General features: G+C 49.0%; 1 protein-coding gene across 9 annotated transcripts in view; it reads left to right on the forward strand.

Annotated features, from left to right (window-relative positions):
* The window catches only part of SLC41A3 (solute carrier family 41 member 3), an 81,553-nt gene that overhangs the window by 16,353 nt on the left and 40,696 nt on the right, over positions 1-24,504 (forward strand). For 8 of the 9 annotated variants that reach the window (XM_044385123.3, XM_044385119.3, XM_048226820.2 and 5 more), the window contains exons 2-3: positions 1,390-1,676; positions 22,666-22,773. In XM_044385123.3, coding sequence (XP_044241058.1) covers positions 1,422-1,676; positions 22,666-22,773 — 363 coding nt within the window. In that variant the 5' untranslated portion in view covers positions 1,390-1,421. Of the gene's footprint in view, positions 1-1,389; positions 1,677-17,647; positions 17,861-22,665; positions 22,774-24,504 lie in introns of those variants that run through there. The other variant, XM_044385124.3, reaches the window with a different exon arrangement.

Below are 24,504 nucleotides of genomic sequence, written 5' to 3' on the forward strand. Positions count from 1 at the left end.
TGTGGAAAACAGTGTGGAGGTCCCTTAAAAAGTTAAAAATAGAGCTACTCGATGACCCCGCAATTGCACTACTGGGTATTTACCCCAAAGATACAGACGTGAAGAGAAGGGCCATATGCACCCCAATGTTCATAGCAGAATTGTCCACAATAGCTAAATCGTGGAAGGAGCCGAGATGCCCTTCAACAGACGAATGGATAAAGCAGATGTGGTCCATGTATACAATGGAATATGACTCAAGGTTTCTTGTTATTGCTGCTTGCTGGAGTTGTGTCTTTAGTGACTTTTGCAAGTGACTTCTTTGTTTTGTATTCTGTGTTGTGTGCAGCCACTGAAGTCTCTGCTTGTGATCAGGTAACGCTTGGCTAGAGATCTCCTTGAATGCCCCGCGTGGAGCTGCTGAACCTCCCTGTCTTTGCCTGGGGGCTCTGTGTGCACGTGGGGACACACCTTCAGCACATGGTGTGGTAGGGGACAGCTGTGCCTCAGGCCTCACTTCCTGCTCGTGCCAAGCCTCCAGAACAGCTAGAGGATAGAGCTGCGGGCCTTTTCAGCTATTTCCTGAGCGGATGCCCAGCTCAGTATGAGTGGCCTTCTAGATTCCCAGGAATTTTTAGGAACTTTGCAAAATTTGCACAGACATCTCATTCCCCAGCTTTTCCTTTTAGGGTTTTTGGTTAGTGTATTTACCCCACCTATTACCCCCTGCGTCAGGCAGCTGTGAAGTGCCTCTAATTGTTTTCAACAAATGTCCGCCAGACTTTTTACACGGAGTGAATTATGAGTTGGGTGAAATACAGAGAGTCTGTAAGTGGCAATTTCCAGTGAACACCTGCTAGGTCAAAGAATGACAATTTTCTGAGAATGAGGCTTTGAAAGAGCTGGAGCCCACTCTGTTCTCTCTGGGCTGTTGGTTTTTAAGGCTGCTGTAGAGCCAGAGAGCGGGGGTGAGACTAAGGCACAGTTAAACTATCACGAGCATCCATGTTGCTGTGCTTGCTAAGGATTCGGCATTTTTTTCTTGAATAAATACTCCTTGCATTGCTGCAAGCCTTTGATTAACTTCAGACTTCTGAAAACATGGATTCTGACAGTTTTTGCTAGCTTTCATGTTCTTTTATGGAGGAGAGAATTTTCAGTCCCTATACCACCAGTTTTGCTAACTCTTAATTCATAAATATTTAGTGTTCTCTTCTATAATGTGTTTTTTCCCCTCAAACATATGCATATTAAATAAAAAACTGTTTAAATTGGGGTCGCAGGAGACCATGTGGAGCAGTCACTGAGTGAGGGGCTGTTGGACAAGAAGGGCCCGAGGTCTTACAGGGCATCGACCCCAGAGGGGTCAGGAACTCTACTAAACAGCCCCTGTTACTTTTTGTCTCCCAGGCTAAGGCTGCCAGGGGCTCAGCTCTGCTCACATGGATGGGACAGAGACCCGACAGCGGAGGCCAGAGGAGCTGGTTCTGCCACACACCCTCAGTCCTGGAAGACTCTCTGCAGCGTCAGAAGATGGACCTCTGAGTGTGTCGGAGAGCCCCAGGGTCGTCCCTAAACCGTTGGCGACTGAGCTCAGGAGGGAGACTGCCTTGTCCATTGGCCTTCAGGTGATAGTGCCCTTCATGTTTGCAGGACTGGGACTCTCCGGAGCTGGTGTACTTTTGAACTATTTCCAGGTAAGAGGGAACTAAATGGTAATAGTGCTGTTGGTGGCATTGTTGAATGTCATCGCTGAAGAGTAGGCAGCTACATGTTGAGTCCAGCTCGAGGGACAAGGGGCAGGGCCTTCTTTTCTCAAATGCCAGTTTTCTACAAATTGGGCAAGATTCCTTTAGTTACTGGTGATGGAGACTAAATTTAACCCAAGTTAAACTTAAAAAAGACAATTTATTAGCTCATAGAATTGAAATATCTAAGGGGTTGGATTTCAGGCATGGCATGATCCAGCTGCTTAAATGATATCATGATGTTGGCTTTTTCTCTGTCACTCAGCTATGTTTTATTTTGAGGCAGAATTCTGTACCTAGAGGGGACGATGGCCCTTGGCAGTTAATCCTTAGTACATGCATTCTTAGAAAAAGAGACTTCTTTGTCAATATCCACATCAATCTCTAAAAATTGATCCTGCCGTCAGGTATCCACTCCTATCCCAGTCACTGTTCCCTGAGGGAGGACACTCTCTGCTTGGCTAGCCTGACTTACGTTGTTAATCACTCTTTGTGGGGAGGCAGGACCCCTCGATTTGCAACCCTACAGGAATGCCACATAGTAAGGAACTGGGAGTGACGCATCAGACAAAAAAGTTACCAACATACCATGCCTTTCCTGTTCTTCTGCTATCAGAGCCCCATTCCTTTCATCAGTGTGATCTTCAGAAGTCCTCCCTGGAAAGGCTAATACCTCAGAGTACCCTAAGTCATGACTGGCCAGATCTCTCCTATCAGCAACCAGCAGAGAACAAAGATCGTCTAGAGTGGGGCAGGCTGGGAGAAGCAGGGCTGGCGCGTCTGACAGCTCCCAGCACGTATCTCACTCAGTGTTTCAGGGTCTCTGCGCTTGGGGTGGGGTCTCTGTGATTAGGAATGTACACCCTGCCCCTCACTCATTTGAGTCCCAGTTCTGCCACGTAGCTGTAGGGCTGGTGGTTTAACTGGGTGTTATACACAAATAATGAATCGTGGAACATTACATCAAAAACTAAGGATATACTGTATGGTGACTAATATAACATAATAAAAAATTATTAAAAAATAAAAAATAAAAATTATTTTAAACTGACACTAAAATCAGATTTCATGTAAAAACGTCTGAATTTCTGTTTTCTCTTGAAAACCTGGCAGCTCTTACAATGTTGGACCCACATTCTCTCAGGGCCACAGTCTGGTTGCTGCCCCCTCTAGGTGGCCATGTTCTCTGGTTTGCCACAGTCCCCACCACTCCCTCCTGTTACACCATCCTCCTTCACTCCATCACCTGCCTGTCCGTGTCCCAGTCTGGGGTTCTCAAAGATCCTTCCAACTCCCAGCGGTCCAGTTTCTCATGACATCATAATGCTAGTGACCAGCTGCACTCCAAAGATCCACCTAGACCTCGTCAGGCTCTAGGATGGGCTTCTCTTAAAGCGGAGTCCCTATCCCAGTCGGATTCAGCCCCATTCCCCACATTTGGTCTCTCTCTCTAACCCCCAGACCCCTCAGCCCTCTCCTTTCTCCCAGTGACCTGGTGCCCTCTGGCCCTACATCCTTCTTTAAGCTGTGGTCAGTCAGCACTGCCGTACTCTCCAGAGCACCTCAGTGCCTGGCTTCCATAACCCAGAGATTCCTCCGCACCCCACTCCCGCCTCCTGCCCCTGCCTCCTCACCGCCTTCCTTACTTCGGGTCCCCCTCCCTGCAGTCCATTCTCTATACCAATGATTTTCAGAAAGTCTGTTTTATCGAGGGTTCTTGCCAGTATGACGTCACTGAGCGTGTATCCCACACACTCAAGCACACACACACCTCACCATGTATATTTGTGCGTGCGTTCATAGACATCAGCACCTTGTACATACATTGGTTTAGAAAGTGTATGCACACACACAGGTTTATAGCTTGCGTACGGAGAGGCAGTGTAGTAGTGAACTAAGTGCTCAAGGGCCCAGACTCTGGAGCTACTCTAACTGGGTTTGAGTCCGACCTTTGTCACTTACACAAGTTGCTCTTTGTTGCCCTGTTTTGTCTTCTGTAAATTGGAGTTGACCCCACGAGGTTGTAAAGAGGACCGTGCAGTGCTGGTCACCGTGCCAGGCATTAGAAAGCACCCGGTGAAGATTAACTGCTGTTATTCCTGTCGTCACTGATTTTCTGTCACATGCAGTGCTGGGCCAGTTTTCAAGAACTTACGTAAAATGGCAACTCAAGAGGATAAAGATCAGGCAGAAATATCCAGGAGTTTCTTTTATGTATTCATCGGACTCACGTGAGGGTCGTGGCCCAACTGCCATGTCAGGGGGACCTCCATGATGCAGAGCTGAATTTTAAAATACCTGTTGATTTCTCTGTTAACTGTGGAATAGTATGCAGGCTCCGCAAACATATCCAAGCATCTTGGGTTCCCCTTGGTTGTATCAGTGAGGATGGTTTCAGCCACAAATACCAGAAAACACACCTAGAGTAGATTAAGAAGGAAATCTGTCATCTCCCAAAATGGAGGGTAGTCTCCCAGGATAGGGTAATTCTGGGTTTGGAAAGTGTTACCATCACCAGCCAACGATGCCTCCAAGGAACCAGGACCTTTCCATGTTCCTGGCAAGTCCGCACCCAAAGTTGGCTCTGTCTTACAGCCGCATCATGTGCAGAAGGAGAAGAATGGGCCGTGTGTTCTGGCTCCTCCTTCTTAAGCACAGGGAACCTTTTCTAGGCACTCCCAACAGAATTCCCCAACTTCTTACTGGCAGATTTGAGGCACATCCCACTTTGAAACCAAAAATTGGCAAAGGGAATGGAATGGCCTTGATTGGTTTGGGCTGCTTGAAGTGAGGAGAAGAGCAGGTCCCCTGCCCTGTGGACAGTTGGGTTCTGTGGGGAAGGCTGGAATGGGGCAGCGGTGCCCCACGGGCTCAGTGCTGCTGCAGCTTCAGTCCTGCAGTTCTGTCCAGTGGTGCTGGCTTCAGTCCCAGCTGCGTGGTATAGCCCCAGCCTCACTTAGACCGTCCCCTCCCTGTGCCTGCCTTCCCACCAACTCCAAGTGCAGGGGCCTCCTATCACCCTCCCTGCCCTGGTTCACACAGGCAGTCTCTCATGGAGCCTTTCCTGTGGCGCCAGCCCCACTGACATGTCACCTGCACTGATGATGGGGTGTTTGCCATTTCCTTTTATGTCGTGCGTTGATCTGGTGTCTCCTTGGTTTGAATGTGAACTCCCTAAGAGTAGAGCCTACGCCTTTTTATTGTTTTCATTTTTTGGGCAAGGTAAAATATCCATGTGGTTCAAGGTTGAAAAGGTTCAAAATGTGCACAGGGACCAGGCTCTCCAGTCTACACAGGGGCAGCTAGTGGGCCCCAGTTGGTTGTGTTTTCTCCTAAAGATATTTTATGCATGTGTGAACAATTATCAATATCTGTTTATCTGCTTCTGTATATTTTTCTCTTTTTTCAAGTTTTGGCATATACAGACTGTTGAGTGCTTTGCTCTTTTCACTTTACAAGATGGCTGTGCAGTATATTCACTAGACAATACATTCCCTTTACAATATTCTTATATTAAGAGTTTCCTTTTTTTAATGGTTGTTCAATGTTCCATTATACAAATATACCAGAATTTATTTAGCCATGTCCCTTCTGATGTGCTTTTAAATTTAATCTAATAGTTTGCTAAGGCTGCCATATAACAGTACCGCAGCCTGGCTGGCTAAAATGTCAGAGATTTCTTTTCCCACAGTTCTGCAGGCTGGAAGTCCAAAATCAAGGTGCCCTCGGGGTTGGTTTCTCTTGAGGCCTCTCTCCTTGGTGTGCAGATGGCCACCTTCTCCCTGTGTCCTCAAATGGTCGTCCCTCTGTGCATGTCTGCGTTCAAATTTCTTTTTCTTATAAGGACACCAGTCATATTGGATTAAGACCTACTCTTATGACCTCATTTTAATTTAATACCTTTTTTAAGGCCCAATTTGTTGGCACCAAATGTAGTCATATTCTGAGGTATGGGGGGGATGGAGGGTTAGAACTTCAGTTTGGGGGAGAGGGCACGATTTTGCTCATTTCACAACAACTTAAAATGGTACTACGAACAAAAGCTTCAGTGAATCATCTTGACATTTCATACAGGCCTGAGTAAATGGGTAGGATAAATTGTTGCAAATAGAAGTGCTGAATCAAAGGTGCAAGCATTTGGGACTTGGACAGATACCTCCAAATCACTTGCCCTGGGGGTGGGACCAGATCAACAAGCTAGAAGCTGGTACTTTGAAAGAATTAATAAGATCGATAAACCTTTGGCCAGACTTATCCAAAAGAAAAGAAAAAAAGACCCAAATCAATAAAATCATGAATGAGAGGGAAGAGATCATGACTAACACCAAGGAAATAGAAACAATTATTAGAAATTATTACCAGCAACAATATGCCAACAACTTAAGCAACATGGAAGAAATGGATGCCTTCCTGGACACTTATAAACTACCACGACTGAAACAGGAAGAAATAGACAATCTGAACAGACCAATAACCAGCAAGGAAATTGAAGCAGCAATCAAAAACTTCCCAAAAGAGTCCAGGACCAGATGGCTTCCCAGGGGAATTCTACCAAACATTTAAAGAAGAAATTATACCTATTCTACTGAAGCTGTTCCTTTAATAAAAAAATATTATTATAATAAAAAAAATGATACCGTTGAAGATAGAGAGTGGGATGTGTCAGAAGGGAATAGACACTGATGTCAAATACTGATGAAAGGTCAAGTCAGTTAAAGATTAAAATTGTCAAGTGTATTTGGCAATTTCAAGGTCGCTGGTAACACAAACAAGAGTAGTTTTTTTGTTTTGTTTTTTGGATGTCAGATTTAGGTGCCACATGGAGCAAGTTTTTCTAAAAAATCTAATAAACTATTAGTTTTTGAAAAAAAAAAAAGAAATTATACCTATTCTACTGAAGCTGTTCCAAAAAATAGAAATGGAAGGAAAGCTTCCAAACTCATTGTATGAAGCCAGCATTACCCTGATCCCAAAACCAGACAAAGACCCCATCAAAAAGGAGAATTACAGAGTAATACCCTGATGAATATGGACGCCAAAATCCTCAACAGGATCCTGGCCACTAGGATCCAACAGTACATTGAAAGGATTATCCATCATGACCAGGTGGGATTCATTCCTGGGTTCCTGGGATTCAATCAGTGTGATGGAGCACATTACTAAAAGAAAAGGCAAGAACCATATGATCCTCTCAATGGATGCAAAAAAGTATTTGACAAAATATAGGATCCTTTCCTGATAAAACTATTCAGGGGCATCTGAGTGGCTCAGTCGGTTATATGTTTGCCTTCGGCTCAGGTCATGATCGTGGGGTCCTGGGATTGAGCCCCACCTTGGGCTCCCTGCTCGGCAGGGAGCCTGCTTCTCCCTCTGTCCTGCCCTCTGCTTGTGTGCTCGCTAGCTCTCTCTCTCTCTCTCAAATAAATAAAATCTTAAAAAAAAAAAACTTTTCAGAGTATGGGGATAGAGGGAACATACCTCAATATCTCTCTACCACCAAAGGAAAATGCCTGTTTCCTAGCACTTGGCAACATAGTTTATTATCAAATACTTTAACAATCCGATAGATGGAAAATTGCATTTCATTGTACACTGTATTAGTTTCTATTACTATGTAACATGTCATCCCAAAATTTAGCAGCTTAAAATGGCACTCACAGATTATCTCTTGGGCGCTCTGGGGAAGAATCCAGGTTAGCTGGGTTTCCTGCTTCCAGGCCTCTCAGGAGGCGGCAGTCGAGATGCTGGGTCACAGCTGTGGCATCTTCCCGGTGGGCTCACATTGTTGTGGAAGGGGTCAACTCCTGGCAGGTTGTTGGACTCAGGGCCTCAGTTCCTCACTGCTTGTTGCCCAGAGACCACCTTCAGTACTTTCCCTGCTGGATGTGTCCAACATGGCAGCTTCGTCAAAGCGTGTGGTCCAAGAAGGAAACTGTCTGTTAGCAAGATGCAAACCACTGCCTTTTGTAACCTCACCACAGAAGAACATCTTTCTTCTTTTGGCTAGAAGCAAGTCATTGAGTTCAGCCTATGTTCAAGGGAAGGGGATTACACCGAGTGTCAGTACAGAAGGTATTGGGGGCCATTGTCGATGTCCCCTGTGGTGTAATTTGCATTTCTTAAATTAACGAGTAAAGTTGAATATCTTTGGATATTCATTTCTATTTTTTGCTCATAGTTTTATGGAGTGGTTATCCTTTTTCTTATTGATACCTAAGATTTCTTTATATTTGGGAAATTGGCCCTTTAATTGTAATATGGATTACAAATATGTTTCTCATTTTTCTCTTTATCTTTTGACTTGGCCCATATATTTTTTTTATGTAGTGAGATTAGTACTCTTTCTTTTAAGGCTCTGAGCCTATGTCCTCCTTAACAACAGAAGCTGGCTCTCCTAGAGCTCTGCAGCCCCTGGTCACCCACACAGAGCAGTATATATATGGCAGGGCTGGGAATGTGTTCATATGAAGAAGAAAGAACCCCATTCTTTGTGATGGGCCTGATCTCTTTGCAGTACATATAGCAGAAATTCAAACTGGTGGTCCACAGACACCGTGCTGGTCTTCAGAGTGGTCAGGAACCTCGGGCTCCATGGAAGTGGGGTGGGGGAAAGAGGAGAGAGGGTCTGGCAGGGATCGTGCCTTAGCAGAGACACGCCGAGCACCCGAGAAAGGCTGGATGGCAAGGGGCTGGTGGGAGGGGAGAAGCAAGGGGGTGGAGTGTTCTGTGAGGGAAGGGATTGCAGCCTGGATTGAGTGCCAGAGGGGCTGAGGGCAGCCTGTTGCCTCCCCTTGGTGAGGGGAGGTTCCCGTCCTAGGGTTATGGCGGTGGCCGAACATAAGGCAGCCAGCCCTGGACTGTTGAGAAACAGCACAGGTTATTAGTCACATGCACTCCTAGCCTGAGAGGGGCCAGCAGATGCTGTGCAGGGCCCTCAGGAGGGAGTGCTTGGGAGCAAAGTGAACCTGCAGGTGCTATGGGAGGCACTCTGCGGTATCAAAAGGGTGGGGGAGCCGCTGGTTTCTGCGGGAGGGTGTGACTGGCATGTTCACAGGCCGGCAGGGAAGTAGATAGAGCCCACTACTCAGGGATAAGAAGGCACCATCCCTATGATAAGAAGGGTTATGAGAACAGCGGGGTGGAGCTTGTGGTTAGGCTACTCAGGACCCTCCTGCTTTGCCCCCAGGTCACAGCAGCACATAATACTGCTGATTTTAGGCCTCAGCAGTGATGCCTTGACACCAACTGAAACCTTGGTGGTGACTGGGACTTCTAGTGAGCGGGCAAAGTGCCTCCTGAGCAAGTGAAGCAGCCTCTTGACCTGAAGGGAGAGGGCCCCGTGGTGAGCTTATAGGGGTTCCCCATTGCAGCCAGTAAAGTCCGTGGAGGGGCCTGTGTTGGGGGTGCAGGGAGCATGTATCCCCAGGAGCATGAATCCAGGTTAAAATTAATGCCGGATCAATCACCCTCCCACCCCCAGTGGGGACTCTTTTGCTCCCTTGTAGCTTAAATAGCAGTTGTTTGAGAAGACCAGTGTGCCTCTCAAGCTCACTGGCTGCTTGGGGTCTGCAGGGGAGGTGGGGTTTATTGAGTCCTTCCCGTAGAGCCAGCACTGTGTATGCTGTGTATCCGGGAAGGCCTGGCCATGGTCTGTAGTGTCGTGACACCAAGGAGAATAAGCAGTGTCCTTGTATGGTGGCCTTACTACACGTGGAGACATCTGTGACGTTGACCTGTACTTGGTGTGTCCCTGAGGCGGGAGTGGCCCAAGTTCTTCCTTACCCCGAAAGGAACAACTCAGGCCATGGCCCAGGGGTTTGTGAAAAGTGCAGATGGAGACATTCGCGTGCCAGGGCATCCAGTGCTAAATGGCAGTCTAAAGTGTGGCCACTTTTGCTGACTGTTGGGTGGGTCGTGTCCTTTATCAGGGACATGAACATTCCACTGAGCTGCGTCATGTAGTACAGTGGTCATACTGTCCATGAAGTAAACCGACTCCATTGCCGTTCACTCAGCTGATGTGGGGGCTCCCTTCACGGCCAAGGGGACCAGGGGAGGGGAGACCTCCTCTGGTATGGTGGCATTTGCCAAGGGACCAAGGAAGAACAGGGAAGACCTCTTCCTGGAGGTGGCATATGCGGGAGGCCCAGGTTTGACTCTGTCCTGCATTGAGGAGGCCTCAATAGCTGTGACTCCCAAGGCTGAATGGGCAGCTGGGTGGGGAAGGTCACAGGCCAGGGTCTGTGAAAGCCTCTCTTTCCAGAAGAGCCCAGTGTGTGGCCAGCAGTTGCTGCTTGGTTGATGTATAGTGTAGGCAGTGAAGGTATTCTCTTGCATCTGAAGGCCTTGGGCACTGTGTCCATTTTGGATATATGGTCCAGAGACTAGGAAGCATAAGGGGAGGTCGCTAAAGCTTTTTCAGTGAAGGAGTCTTTGAAGGCACTGATGGGAATGCCTGTTGACTTTATTTTTTTTTAAAGATTTTATTTATTTATTTGAGAGAGAGAGAGAAAGAGCAAGAGGGAGAGTGAGAGGGAGAAGCAGACTCCCTGCTGAGCAAAGAGCCCAATGTGGGGCTCCTTCCCAAGACCCGGAGATCATGATGTGAGCCAAAGGCAGACGTTTAACCGACTGGGCCACCCAGGTGCCGCATGCCTTTGACTTTACTTTGGACAGATTCCAGGGCCTTTTGTTGGAGGTGTCCATTCAAGGCAGCCTTCTTTGCAAGTGACAGCATAAATGGCCATCAGTAAAATGCGTAGATGAGCACTGTGTTGCCTCTGGAATCCAAAAAGGACTAAAAAATGTTGGACTTGTGTTAACAGTGTGTGTGCTGAGAGGTCAGCAGCTGTTTTCTGACAGTGTAAAGGATGGAGTCGCTCTGAGTTTACCAAAATAATTTTAATGAATTTGCCAAGGTGGCTGGCCTGGCCCTACATGTGGAGTCGTGGCCCATCCTCTCTTTGTGAGCTCCTTTCTGAGTATCTGGATGTCCTTAATGACTGTGTCACCTGAGTCTCCCTGGAGGAAGGCATCATAATGTAATGTCAGACCTGCGCCTCGAGAAAGGTGCAAGCAGTTAAGATGTTGTCTGCGAAGATTGTGCATGGCAGAGCTGGTGAGGTACCCCGTGAGTAGCCTGGAAAAGTCTGCTGTGTCCATTCTGAGTTGAAGATCAACTGCACCTAAGAGGCCGTTGAACTAGACACTGAATAGAACACATCAGATCTGTAGTAGCACAGTCCTTACTGGTTGCTGGTTGGGTGGAGTCAGTCATCTCAGTAACATCGGATGGGGGCCTCAGTGGATGGAACCAGAGCTTTAAGGTTGTGGTCATGCACTCTGGAGCACCTTATATTCTTTCCAGGTTTAAGAACAGGCCAAATTGGACTTTTGAAAGGAGAATCAGTGGGGGCAATCACTCCTTCACCAAGTAGGTCTTGTATGATCAATTTCAACCCTTGAAGACCCTGTGTTAGCTTACGCTGGACTGTGTTAACTATTTTAGCTCAGCAGAGGGGAGTCTTTCCTGGGGTCTCATTTTGGCAATTTAATTCATAAGTCAGACTAGGTGGCAGGAGTGTCGTAGAGCATTTGCCAGATACAGACTGCCCTCTGAAGGCACCTCCTGCTGGGGTACGGCCAGCTGTCAGTAGTTCTTGACTTGGTGATGGGAAGAGATGGCCGTGCCCAGGAGAGACAGTGAGGGGAACGTGGAGCAGGCTAACGCACACGTTGTCCAGCGGTTCGCGGCTCCATCCCAGGCAGCCCTGGCCACGTCTGCAGCTGGTTAGCAAAGAGCAGCTGGTGCAAGCTGACCAGGTTTGGGCTGTCCTTTTCATGATGCGAACTATTGGAATCACCTCCTCCTCACTGCATTGGTGAGGGAGGGGTTCCCACCCCAGCGTGATGGAGATGGCCTGAACACACCATGACCCCAACACTGAACAAAGGAAATCACTGAGTTTATCAGTCACATGTACTCAGAGCCTGGGGGAGGAGGACACTGCCTACCACCCAGAGACACAGGGTTGCACTGGGGAGCAGAGTGAACTGCCAGGAGCTACAGGAGGCAGGCTTTGTAGTAACAATACAATGAGGTGCCCCTGGTTCCCAGGGGAAGGTGTGGGCTGGCAGGAACTAAAACCCCCTTCTCGGGAACAAGCAGGAATTGTGCCAGGTCTGGTTGCTAAGGAGGGTTGCTTGACTAGAGGACCTTGTCTGTTGGAGAAGAGTAGTGAAGGGAAGTTGCAGTTAGACCATTTGAGGCCCTCCTGTTTCACCAGATGTCAGGGCAGCAAATCATAATAATTTTAGGCCTTTATACCCTCAACCTAGAGAAGGCTGATTGGTTTCTTTTTCTCTTTGTTTCTATGGTTCTGTTTGTTCATTTGTTCACTCATTCATGCAACACGTGTGTGTCTGTGTGTGTGTGTAGAGAGAGAGAGAGAAAGAGACAGACAGAGCAGCACTGTCCCGGATGCATGGAGGACCCAACACCCAGGCCCCGCTCTCACAGCATCACAGTCAGGGAGGGACAGACAGTAGATGCATAAGTCAGTGTTGGAGAGCAGAAAGGGCCATGAAGACAAGGAGGCCCGCTGTGCCTCAGCCTCGGAGAGGGAGGCCGGAGGAGGCCTGAGGACTAGAGGTTGGAGTGAGGCCCGAGTGACACGAGGGAGCTGCCTGGGAAAAACCGTACATGAGAACAGCTGGCCCCGGGTGGGAAGGCGTGCTCTGGGTCTACGTTTTCACCTGTGGGTGGGTTCTGCCAGCCACATCAGAAGCAGGAAATCAAGGAGAACCCCTCCTGTTATTAAAAATGTAATCGGCTTGATCTCTGAGACCTCAACAGGATGGGGAAGAATTCAGGTCTTTTAAGCATGACCGTTTGGCTCAGAACCAGCCCAGGCTCAAGGTGACCGTGAAAGGAATAGGTGTGCTGCTGGGAAGATAACCAGTCCCCACTGAAGAATCAGGAAGGAAAGTTAGGAATGGTGGTGTGCACTCTAAAGCCCTCTGCCCACCCTCTGCGGGCCCTCCTAATTGTCCTGCAAAGACATACCCCCTAAAAATTGAGGGGGTTGGAGTAGATGAGGGAGTCATGCTGTAGGCTGGGGATCCTGATTCATTGGTCTGGGCCTGGGCCGCACGTTTCAGGTCATTCTGATGGCAGAATAGACTGAAAACCACTGATGCCGTCCGAACCCTCATGATTAGAAGTTAGAGGCCCACACAGGGGCAGGGACTTGTTCGGGGTCCTCCAGAACCATCTGACGCTTGACCCAGATTCTACCCCGCTGCCAAGCACAGCCCCAGAATCTATTTCAAGCTCTTTGAGATTTCCTGCTGTGCTGCTGAACTATTTTTAAAATCACATTCTTGATTTTCTGGATTATGACCCAATAAACCATGTTGACAGATTTTGTTCTCAAATAGCACAGGAAAGTAATTTTTTCCATGTAATGACATCTTTATTTTTGAGCAAGTAATCACAGTAGAATGTGCAGAAAATTATAAAATAAAGGTCACTTTAAACTCCGGCACTCAGAATGGCCACATCTAGCATCTTGATGTGTTTCCTTCTGGACTCTCACTGCTTGTGTTCACTGCTACGTGTGTGCATTTATGTTAATTTCTCATTTTTTAAAACAAGTGAGAAACATTTTCGTAATGATTAAGAAATTGCTTAATCAGGAATCTTTCTGTGTGAAATTATGTAAATGATTGTTTCCATATCTTCTGTACTGATGAGAATGGTTCAAGGGCCCACTGTGTATAATTATACATTGTATTGGGGTGTTTGACCAAATTAAAAACTATAAGAAAATCATAGGAGTTGCTGAAATCAGAAGAAAGTAATCACTTGTTTGGGGCCCCTCCAGCTAGGTGCCAAGGGAGCAGCGTGACCAGTGTCCAGAGAAACCAGGCCAGCTCCGAGTGGTTCTGTTGTTAAACCAATTAACTTCTGCAACTCCTTTTTCAAAAACATGCCATTTCTCCCTGCCTTCTGCTGGTTCAGACTCTTGTTTGAACACAAGTACCCAAACCGTAGATGACAGGCAGGAGCAGACAGGAGAAGGGTGAGGAGTGGACCACAAGGAGGGCGGTGGAGGCAGTCTGCACCCGGAAGCCAGGGTCTTAGTCCTGCCTCTGATACTGACATGTGTGATGATCTTGGGCAGACCCTCTCAGGGCCTTCGATTTCTTTTTTTTTTTTAATTTAAATTCAATTAGCCAACATACTAGTTTTTGTTGTAGTGTTCAACAATTCATTAGTTGCATATAACACCCAGTGCTCATCACAACACATGCCCTCCTTAAAGTCCATCACCCAGTTACCCCATCCTCCTACCTCCCCTCCAGCAACCCTCAGTTTGTTTCCCAGAGTCCAGGGTCTCTTATGGTTTGTCTCGCTCTCTGATTTCTTCCCTTCAGTTTTCCATTCCTTCCCCTGTGGTCGTCTGTGCTATTTCTTATGTTCCACATGTGAGTGAAACCATATGATAATTGTCTTTCTCTGATTGACTTATTTCACTTAGCATGATCTCCTCCAGTGCCGTCCATGTTGATGCAAATGGTCAGTATTCCTCCTTTCTGATGGCTGAGTCATATTCCATTGTATATATGGGCTGCATCTTCTTTATCCATTCGTCTGTTGAAGGGCATCTCGGCTCCTTCCACAGTTTGGTTATTGTGGACATTGCATGTGCCCCTTCTTTTCACTACGTCTGTATCTTCGGGGTAAATACCTACTAGTGCAATTGCTGGGTCATAGGGTAGCTCTATTTGTAATGCCTTGAGAAACCTCCATTCGGGTTTTCCAGAGTGGCTGTACCAAGTTGCACTCCCCCAACAGTATAAGAGGGTTTCTCCACAACTTTGCCAACACTTGTTCCCCGTCTTGCTGATTTTAGACATTCTTACTGGTGTAAGGTGGTATCTCATTGTGGTTTTGATTTGTATTTCCCTGATGCGAAGTGATGTGGAACGTTTTTTCATGTGCCTGTTGGACCTTCGATTTCTCATTTGCAAAAACAGAAGGTTGTACTTCTGGTGAACATCCTGGAGATATTTTTGTGAGTCTGGTGATGGATTGAATGTGAAATGATTCAGCGTGAAAGGGCATTGAGAAGCACAGGTGGCTACACAAGGGAGTGAGCTTTCATTCGTTCATTTATTTATTCATTTGCAGGTCTTGGTGCTGTGTATGGTTGGTTGGTCCTCATCTCTGCTCCTGTTCCTTGGGTTTCCTTCAGAGCACTTATCACAGATCATAATTACATTTTCATTCTGTGATTGGCTGCCACACTGGAAGGCTCTAAGTGTGTGTCTTTCAGCTAACAGAAGCACCACGACACTTAGACCAAGAGTCTGGCAAATATTAGGCCCTCAGTGCTAATTTGTGAAGTAAATGAGTGACTGCTTTCTCCTGCTCTGAAGATTGCAGCAGTGAGTCAGCCAGACTCCATCACGAGAGGAGTGCACTCCAGGAGGGGAGAGTCGATGTATGTGCATTTTTCAGAAGAACAGCTTTGGGAATTCTGGGGAAGATGTTAGGCTTTGGCCAGGAAACTCGGGTGGCCTCAAAGATCAGAAGGCGTCTCAGTTGGCCATGGGGTTTGACAGGAGTTTGGCCTGAGCAGTGTGTGGAGCCTGCAGAAGGACTCGTGTGAACATAGGCACAGCCCACGTGAGGGTCCTCGGAAGTTCCTTCTAGGCCGTGTGGTGTATGTTCTAGAAAGAGAGAGTGCTCAAATGGATGCTTTCCCCCCAAAATTATGAGGGACCTTGAATGGCCATAGAATCTCAACTTTCTCAGGTAATGAGTTGACAGCTGTTGAGGATATCTGGGCAAGCAGGTGACTTGGAGATGTCATATAAAATGTTAATGTGAAGAACATGTATTACTTCTGGTGGACAGATGGGTTAGGAGGTAGTAAGGGCCCTGGTGAAGGTGGTGTCCAGGAGCTGGAGAGGAGGGGATAGACAGGGGAGAGACATGGGGACAAGCAGATTGGATGTGGGGTTGAGGTGGTCAGGGGATGGGCGATCAGAGTGGGTTTTGGGTTTCTGCCAGAACCATTCATTGAGGCAGGAGGCTTGGGAGAGGGGTTCGAAGGAAGGATCATGGAAGACTGATCGAGTTACATGGGGGTTACACAGGACCTAAAAGCTCAGGGGAGGCTTGGTAGTTATTAGTTATCTGAGACAAGAAAAGTGAGAGTGGGGATGAGGCTCCCCATATGTCCCAGTCACCTGTTGCTATGCAGCACACCACACCCAAATTTCGTGGCTTGTTTCAAGCCAGTCCTTCGTGTGATCGTGAATCTGCAGTTTGGATAGGGCTTCGTGAGAATGGGTGTCTGCTCCGTTGTGGCAGCTGCTGCGGTGGTGTGCTGTGCGTTGTACGCAGTGCAGGCCACCTCACTTGCACGACGTGACAGCTGCTGCTGGCTGTCACCTGGAATCATAGCTGGACACCCACGGGGCCTCTCTGTGTGGCCACTTGAGCTCCTCACAGTGGTATCTGCGTCTCAAGCCTGAGCATCTCAGGCTATGGGAAGTGGAGACGCAGTTTCTCAAGAACCACACTGGCATAGTGTCTCTTCTTCTGTGTTCTACTGGTCCCGCAGTCACTAGTCAAAGGGAGGAATGTCCGAGAAGGTTAGAGCTCATTATGTCTGGCTCCAAGGAAAGGCTTAAAGATACCTGTTGAATGAATGAGTAAATGAATTGTGTGAGGACAGATGCAGAGAGAGGAATATCTGGGCCTGAGGGAGGTAGTTGTTGGAGGAGTTTAGCTGGAGTTGGTGAGGAGGTAGATAGGCTTGGGGACGTCAGTAGGATCTAGATTGGTGAGGACCACGAACTCCAGGTTAAGGGGATGGGACCGGAGTGTGGGATAGACTATCCAACATAGGGGAACCAGCTAAGTTGCCTGAGAGGAACAGGAGCAGGCCCAGATCAAGGGCCTGGTCCACGTGAAGTCCTCTCGGGTCAGTAGGTGAGTGTGCTTCTGACCTTGGGCTTCTTTTGGCTGTGGCCTTGGTCCTTGTTCCAGCCAGCCCTCAGGCCTGCCATTCTGTCCCTGGTACCTGTGGAACACAGAGCACACCCAGCAATAGAATAGCTGGCAGTCAAAGGTGACATCCCAGCCAACTCCCTGGGTTGGGGCAGTCAGCAGGGTATTAGGGTTGGTCTAACCTTTGTAGCAGATGAGAGTGGTAGGGTTGCTTTGGAAGCATGTGGCCCCTTCTGGGCCCTTGAGAGAGAACAGGGCTGCATTTCCTCTGTGAACACAGCTTCTTCATATGGCCATGAGCCTTTGGACTCTGAAATCAAGGTGATTGTAGGACATGGCTTCTTTCTTGGGTACTGGCAGCCCTCTTGACCTTGAGGAATGAACTCCTCAGGGCCCTGTAGGAGTGGGTCCTTTATGCTGAGATTTCTCCAGGCCCTTCTCTGCAGAGAGTAGAAGCAGCCTGGGGTGTGTGTGCAGAGGTGGACAGGATTCTTTGTAGCCCTCACCAAGGCCAGGCCTCATGTGGCTCTGTCTCCCTGAGTGCAGCCCAGGCCAGTGTGGGCTGGATGCTGTCAAGGTCACTGGGAGAGACTGTGAGTCTCCTTACGACAGTCCAGCTGAGGGAGGTCCCAGCTGACGCAGCAGCCTCTCTCTGAGGAGGACCTGATCTGCAGGGAGTGGGCAGACAGCAGGAGCTCACCAAGGCCCCGAATGAGGCTCTGCGTCACACTGGCCTCTGTTCCTTGCTTGCTCTCACCCTTGGCTGAGGGGCAATCAGGGAGCCTTCCAGCAGCTCAGGGCACTGGCAACATTACCCGCGTGGACCTCTTAGGAAACGTATCCTGGTGTGGGCGAGGAGACAGAGGACAGACTTGGACATCTTGCTCCTGCATATGTGGTTGGCAGCCTGACCATGGTGGTCACCCAGCTGAATCTGGAGTTTCGCTTCCAGGGCAAGAAGCTGCGAGGCTTCACCTGTGAGCTCACCAGGTCCCCCCACGGGGTCTTCCCTGAGACTGTCTTCACTATTATTTGCCAGATCGTGGTGCCCATTCTACTCTCGGGCTTGGGCATGTTGACAGCCGGCCTAGTGATGAACACCATCCAAGTGCGTACTGGGCAGAGGGGGAGGGGAGCCAGGCTCCCTGGGCATCACAGATAGGAGAGGGGGACAGCAGAGGCCCTGAGAGGGGCTGCAGCCCTAGCCTGGCCTGATGCCCAGGAGTCCTGGGCTCAGTGGTGCCAGCCGGAGGTTCCTCCAGGGGCTTCAAGGTCTGAGATCCATAGAAGCTCCTGACGACCCTCTCCAAGGTCAGCCCACATGAACCATGTTAGCCTGGGGAGCTCAAACCATTTTCCTTCTGGGAATGCAGGCAGGGCCTGGAGGGGTTCAGATCCTCCGCCATTTGCTCACTACCTCAGGGAATCAGCTTCCCCGTCTACAGACAGGGTTAACAAATGCGCCTACCTCACAGGGTTGTGAGGATGGGTGCCCAAGTATGCCTCATGTTGTGGCCCCGAGGGTGATGGGCACCGTTCCCTCCAGCCCCCAGAATCTCTCTCCAGAGCCCGGGCTGGGGTCCAGGCGAGTGCAGGGATGTGGTGGTCTCTCTTGGGTGTTGGCATTTGCGGGGAGGCCCTGGAGCGAGCACACGCTCTGGCGTCTGCTTCTCCTGGTCTGTTTATGCCCAGTGATTGGCTCAGCTAATGCTGTTTGAATCATTGAGGGTTTGCTTTGTCTGCCTAAACATTTTTATGGAGTTGGTCTGTGATTCTAGACAATATATGTAAGTGAAGAAGAGAGGGTGCCCATAATCTCTGTCAAGATTGTGGTGTGTATCTGTCAAGAACGTATGGGATCATATTATATGATCTGCTTTTTGGTGAAATTAAATTTAAATTTAGTTTTGCAGCCCATGGGGACTTCCCAGCTAGTGTGTGCCTTCCTCAGTCGGACCCAGCATCTCCTTTCTGATGGCTGCTGAGCATTCCCTATGTGCCTGTCTCTGAGTTGGAGAGAGGTGATCGGCACCCACCCTGTGCCCCGGTCTCCTAGGTGGCCTCTGCTTGCGTGGCTCAGTGGGGCTGGGGCAGCCCCATTGTGTACTAGCCAGTACCTTTAGAAAGCATTCATCTGGGGGACCGGCAACATATATACCCATCTCTCCCACCTCAGAGCTCCACCCCTCAAGCTGCTGCAGTAGTCTCTCACACCTTCCCTGAGACCCTCCTGGAGATACTGGGGAGAAAGACTCTGCCCTGGGTCTCTCCTTTTTGACCTTCCATGACCTCCTCACGGAGCATGGGTTTGAGCCCCTCCAGCACATGGTGTGTCCCTTAGTTGCTGCAGCCTGGGAGAATATTGATAAATCTGTTGGGGGATCTTGGCAGAGTCCAGAAGATTTGGTGGCATGTGGGGGGACGATGGGCTTGGGATTGTGCCTGGCCATCAGCAGGGGTGGCACAGAAGGCCAGTCCAGGAGGAAGTCCAGCTGGAGGGCAGAACACCTTTCTGGACCTCTGTGTTAAGGTGCCATCTGGGAGGCTAGCATGCGGACAAAGGGGTATCTTGGGAGGCAGGCCCAGAGCATACCGGGAGAAGGCTGTCTGCAAATCCAGGCCTTGAGCTATCCAGCTCTGGGAGGCCCAGCGGCTGGGAGAAGCAGAAAACAGCCCGGGAAGACACAACTCCTTCCTTCTTCCCACTTTGCAAATGTGCAGTGCCTTCTGGGTATGGTGAAGTTCAAGGACATTCAGGTTTTCGTGGCTCCTGCCCGTGCATCCTCACCTCCCTGCTCACCGCTGCTCAGTGGTGCAGGCGGCAGCCTTGCTAGCGCCGTCCCACAGGGTAGTCCTGCAACACAGGAGGGTGACCTGGCTCCACCTCTTCCCAGGTTGCCGCATGCCAGGGCCTCAGGGCTTATGAGCCTGCAGCCAGGATGACCGCCTTGCGGGTGTGCCTTGTGGCTGTCCCTGGCACAATGGGCTGGCCCCAAGGGCACTGTTCAGGTGCTGGCTTTACCTCCTGTAGACCAGGCGAGGGGTCTGGGTTCTGTCTATCATTGGGCCCAGGGATCGAGGCCCAGTAAGTGGCCAGAGTATCAGTTCATTTTTTTTTTCCAAAGCATTATCTTTCAGTTACACAACGAAGGTATAAATGTTTTTCTTTTTTATAAAATAAATATCACAGCTGAGGTTAAGCCCTCAATCTCAGTTTATTTGTGGAGGAAGCTTCTATTATCAGGTCATGTGTGTCCTTCAGACCTTATCGGGGTTTATGTAGATGCGTGTGCCCCCAGTGCAATGCCGTGGTTTTAACTGTTACAGTGTGTGTGGCCTTTCTGCACTGAATCAGACCTGAATCAGACAGGAGATAGCTACGCACAGTAGGTTAGATGAATTCATTCATTCATCTGGTTCCTCCTTTCTTCCCTCAGCATATTTTTTTTTAAAGATTTTATTTATTTATTTGACAGAGAGAGACACAGCGAGAGAGGGAACACAAGCAGGGGGAGTGGGAGAGGGAGAAGCAGGCTTCCCACTCAGCAGAGAGCCTGATGCGGGACTCGATGCCAGGACCCTGGAATCATGACCTCAGCCGAAGGCAGATGCTTAACGACCGAGCCACCCAGACGCCTCAGAGCCACCCAGGTGCCCCTCCCTCAGCATATTTTGTTGAATTCTGTGCCAGCTGCTCTTGGGCCCTGGGGGTGCAGTGGTGAGCAGAAACAGGCCTCTCCCTGCCTTCCTGGCATTTGTAGCCTAGCAGGTGAGGCTGGCACTCATCTGATCATCCCACGAACAAGTATCAGAGCGGAGGCAGTGAACAGACATTTGCCTGTGGAGAAAGAGAGAACAATTCATTTTTCTGAGAGGGATCAAAGACTCTCGTCAGCAGGACCGCTGGAGTTGGACCTTAACGGATAATATAACAGCTTCTAGAATGATATGAGAGATAGCGAACATTCTAAGCAAAGAGATCAGTGTGTGCAGAGATGCAGAGGAATGAGTGGGCATTTGCAAGGAGTGAGGAATGGCCCATGGCCATGGTCATGGGGGCAGGGTGCTGGGCAGGCAGGGAGGGGACCTGTCTGCTCTGCTCAAGTTGTATGTGGAGTACAGACGAGTCGTTTGGGTGTTGGTGAGCCTTCTGTGGCAGGGGATGCTGAGAGAGGGGGGTTTATTTTTACTCTTGAGTCAGTGGGTGCTCCGACTTGTGTGTCAGCCGAAAAGAAAGTTCTCAGGAGCAGGCCAGCTTGCTGGGGAGGTGGGAGGAGGCTTGGATAGAGGATGCCAGCCTCAGGGGAGGCCAGAGCCCGTGGAGGAGGGCCCTGCCAGGAGCTGAACGGCAGACTGACCTCTGGACGGGATGTGGTGCACTGATAGGACAGCTGCACAGGGGACTGGGGCTGGATGCTTCTGGAAGCCTGGGAGCTGCAGGAGGCTACTGACAGACAGGGGGAGCACCTTCTCTCCTGGTTGTCACCGGGTTTTCTTCTGAACTTTCAGGGGAGGGCAGATACCTTACTCCATCAGAGGTGGAATGGATTCTGAATGCCCCAGCTTTGCAGATAAGGTAAAAGGAGAAAGGGAGCCATCAGTCATGGGTGCTCTTTCTCCATTTTAGAACCTGAGGGATGCCCGACCCCTTTCACTTTAGGCCCTGTAAGATGTTTTGTTGGGCTGCTTTTCATGACTCTTCTGGGCCCCTACAGTAAGTGGATTCATACATCTTCAATCTCAGGGAACAGGGACCAGACCCCAGGCCTCCTGTCTCCTAGCTGACAAAGTAGGAGAGGTTTTTAGGTCTGGAATTCTAAAACCAAGAGGAGCCTATAGTGTAGGGATCACAGGTATCTAGAGGGGCCAGAGAGGTAAATTAAGTCAGTGGGACCAGATGGGGTATTAAAAATTGATGGAGGGGGGCACAGGTAATCTAATTGCATGTAAACAGGTAGGAATCATTTTCACTTCACAAACAAGTTTTTTCTCTTGCAGTTTTCTTAATGTATGTGCCCCTTTCATTCTTTTTTTGTTTTGTTTTGTCTTATTTTTAAAGATTTTATTTATTTGAGATAGACCGAGAGCAAGTGAGAGAGAAGAGGGAGAGCAGGAGCAGGGTGAGGGGCAGCGGGAGAAACAGACTCCCTGACGAGCAGGGAGCCTGAAACAGGGCTCGATCCCAGGACTCCAGGATCATGACCTGAGCCGAAGGCAGACGCTTAACCAACTGCACTACCCAGCGACCCTTTTTTAATTTTTAATTTTTTACATTTGATAGAGACCTGGATAGAGACATATTCTGTTTGTTTTGACAAATCCAGAGTCCACACGTGATGCTCTGGGACTACTTGGCCTTGGTGTCTTGGGGCCACCTGGGAATCACTGTCCCTGGTAGAGCAAGGCCACTCCTAAGTCCCAGCTGGTCTCGCGAGCTCTCCCATTCATGAAAAGTCTTCTAGCTTTGAAATTGATTACTTGTTCCTGTTACTACAAACACATGGGCCACACTGGACACAGCATGTTTGCAGGCTGGACCCAGCCAGTTGGCCTCAGACCCCAACTGGCCCCCCGTTTTCCCAGCTGCTGAAGGCCAGAGAAAGAAAGGGACTCTCCTGGGGCCACTAGTGCTGTTCCCGGAATAGTACTCAGAAAATTCCATGGCTTCCTTATTCTGTGTTTAATTTAAAGCCATTTAAGAAACTCCTTAGTCTTTTTTTTATAATAATATTTTTTATTATATTGTTAGTCACCGTACAGTACATCCCTGGTTTTTGATGTAAAGTTCCAGGATTCATAAGAAACTACTTAGTCTTACTCATGAGAAGTAACTTGCCACAACTTCTTTCAAGAAATTTCGAAGATGTGCCAATACGTGTATTTGGGTTGACCTCCTTATTCTTTCCCCACCAGCACTGGCCTGTGTTTGTGGAGGTGAAAGACCTGTTGACCTTGGTGCCTCCCCTGGTGGGCCTGAAGGGGAACCTGGAAATGACGCTGGCATCACGACTCTCCACAGCCGTAAGTAGATATCTGAGCATCTGGGCCACCTGCCCCCCAGGAACGGATGCGTGGGCACCTCCCATGCTCCCCCATAGCTTGTTAGCTGGTGGGTTGGACTCTGGAAAAATGAGTGTCATGAGATTGGGTCCTATCACGATGCTCCACCTGGTCACTTCCCCAGTCTGCCGTCCTGTTTTCCACGGCCCGACTGGACTGCTGGCAAGGGCCAGGCCCAGCCCTGTGTGCTCTTGGTTTCTCCTCCAACGCGGTGTCAGGTGCTGTCGGTGTCCCTGAGCCCGGCTCCACACGTCCGTGTACTAGCTAATGAGCGACGCAGGCTTACTGGAGGGTTTGGGAGAGGAGACGGGGTTTGGATCACCACGCCACCCCCCTCTGCTGGAGGATTTTGTTCTCTAGAATGGCTGCTTGAATGCTCTGGCAGCAGAGGGGTCTTCTCAGGGCTCTGTAGCTCACACTGTCCTCACCCTGTTACTTGTTCCACCCCTCCCGGCTCTTCTGGGGACGGAAATTCTCCTTCTGTTATGCAGAGTGGTCTCTCCCCTGCCGTGAACCAGTGTGCGAACCAGACCTGTGGCAAGAGGAGGTATGGTATGGTCAAGAGATTGAAAGAAGAGCAGTGCGGCTGGAATAGCGCAGGCGAGGGAAGGGGGCTGCTGGAGAGGTGGGTGAAGGGTGCTCAGCCTGACAGTGGCCCTTGAAGAGCCCCATCCTAATCAGTCGGGCCTGTGCATGGGTCCTTGCGTGGACAGCGTCTTTGCGGGTGTGACTAAGTGAAGGACCTGTGAGATTACTTTGGGTTATCCAGGTGGGCCCCAGGGTCATCACAAGGGACAGGAAGTTAAAGAAGAAAAGGCCACGTGACGGAAGCCAAGGCGGAGAAGATGCTGTGCCACGGGATTTGAAGATGGAGGAAGAGCCAGGAAATGTAGCTCTACCTGCTGGAAAAGGTGAAGAAACAGATTCCTCCCTGAGCTTCCAGAGGGAGTAAGGCCCTGTTGACACCTTGATTTTTGCCCCAGAAGGCTTATTTCAGACTCAGCCTCCGGAACTGTAGGAGAATGCATTTCTGTTGTTTTAAGCCGTGAAATCTGTGATAATTTGTTACAACAGTAATATGGAATTAACAGGCAGGGCTGGATCACTTACAGACCCGTAAGGACACTGAAATGCTTTAAGCAGCAGATAACATGACATAGACACGCACACGTATGATTACATTGGGCACTGTTGGAGACGGGAAAAAAATGTTGCTTGCAGCCTCTGCTGTGGTGCATTTCAAGGTGTTCGCATTTTTATTTCATGATGTTTAACTGCATGTTAAACGTTCTCTGCAGTGATCAAATCTTCGTTGTAATTTGTTAAAAGTACACAGAACATGGAGGGAAAACACAACTAGTAGTATAATTCATTGCAGTCATCTGTCCAAGGAGAGTACCGCCATTATCATCACAGTAGAACCTTTGAGGCACTCAACACCCATTCTGTATTTTTGTTTAAATCACTGCATTAAAGTATAAATTAATACAATAAACACTCACAAATTTTAAGCATACAGGTCAGTGACTTTTTTTACTATTATTATATTTTTTTATTATATTATGTTAGTCACCATACAGTACATCCCCGGTTTCTGATGTAAAGTTCGATGATTCATTAGTTGCATATAACACCGAGTGCACCATGCAATACGTGCCCCCCTTACTACCCATCGCCAGCCTATCCCATTCC

This window comes from Ursus arctos, unplaced genomic scaffold (genome assembly GCF_023065955.2).
Source record: "Ursus arctos isolate Adak ecotype North America unplaced genomic scaffold, UrsArc2.0 scaffold_14, whole genome shotgun sequence".
In the NCBI taxonomy this organism is placed as follows: domain Eukaryota; kingdom Metazoa; phylum Chordata; class Mammalia; order Carnivora; family Ursidae; genus Ursus; species Ursus arctos.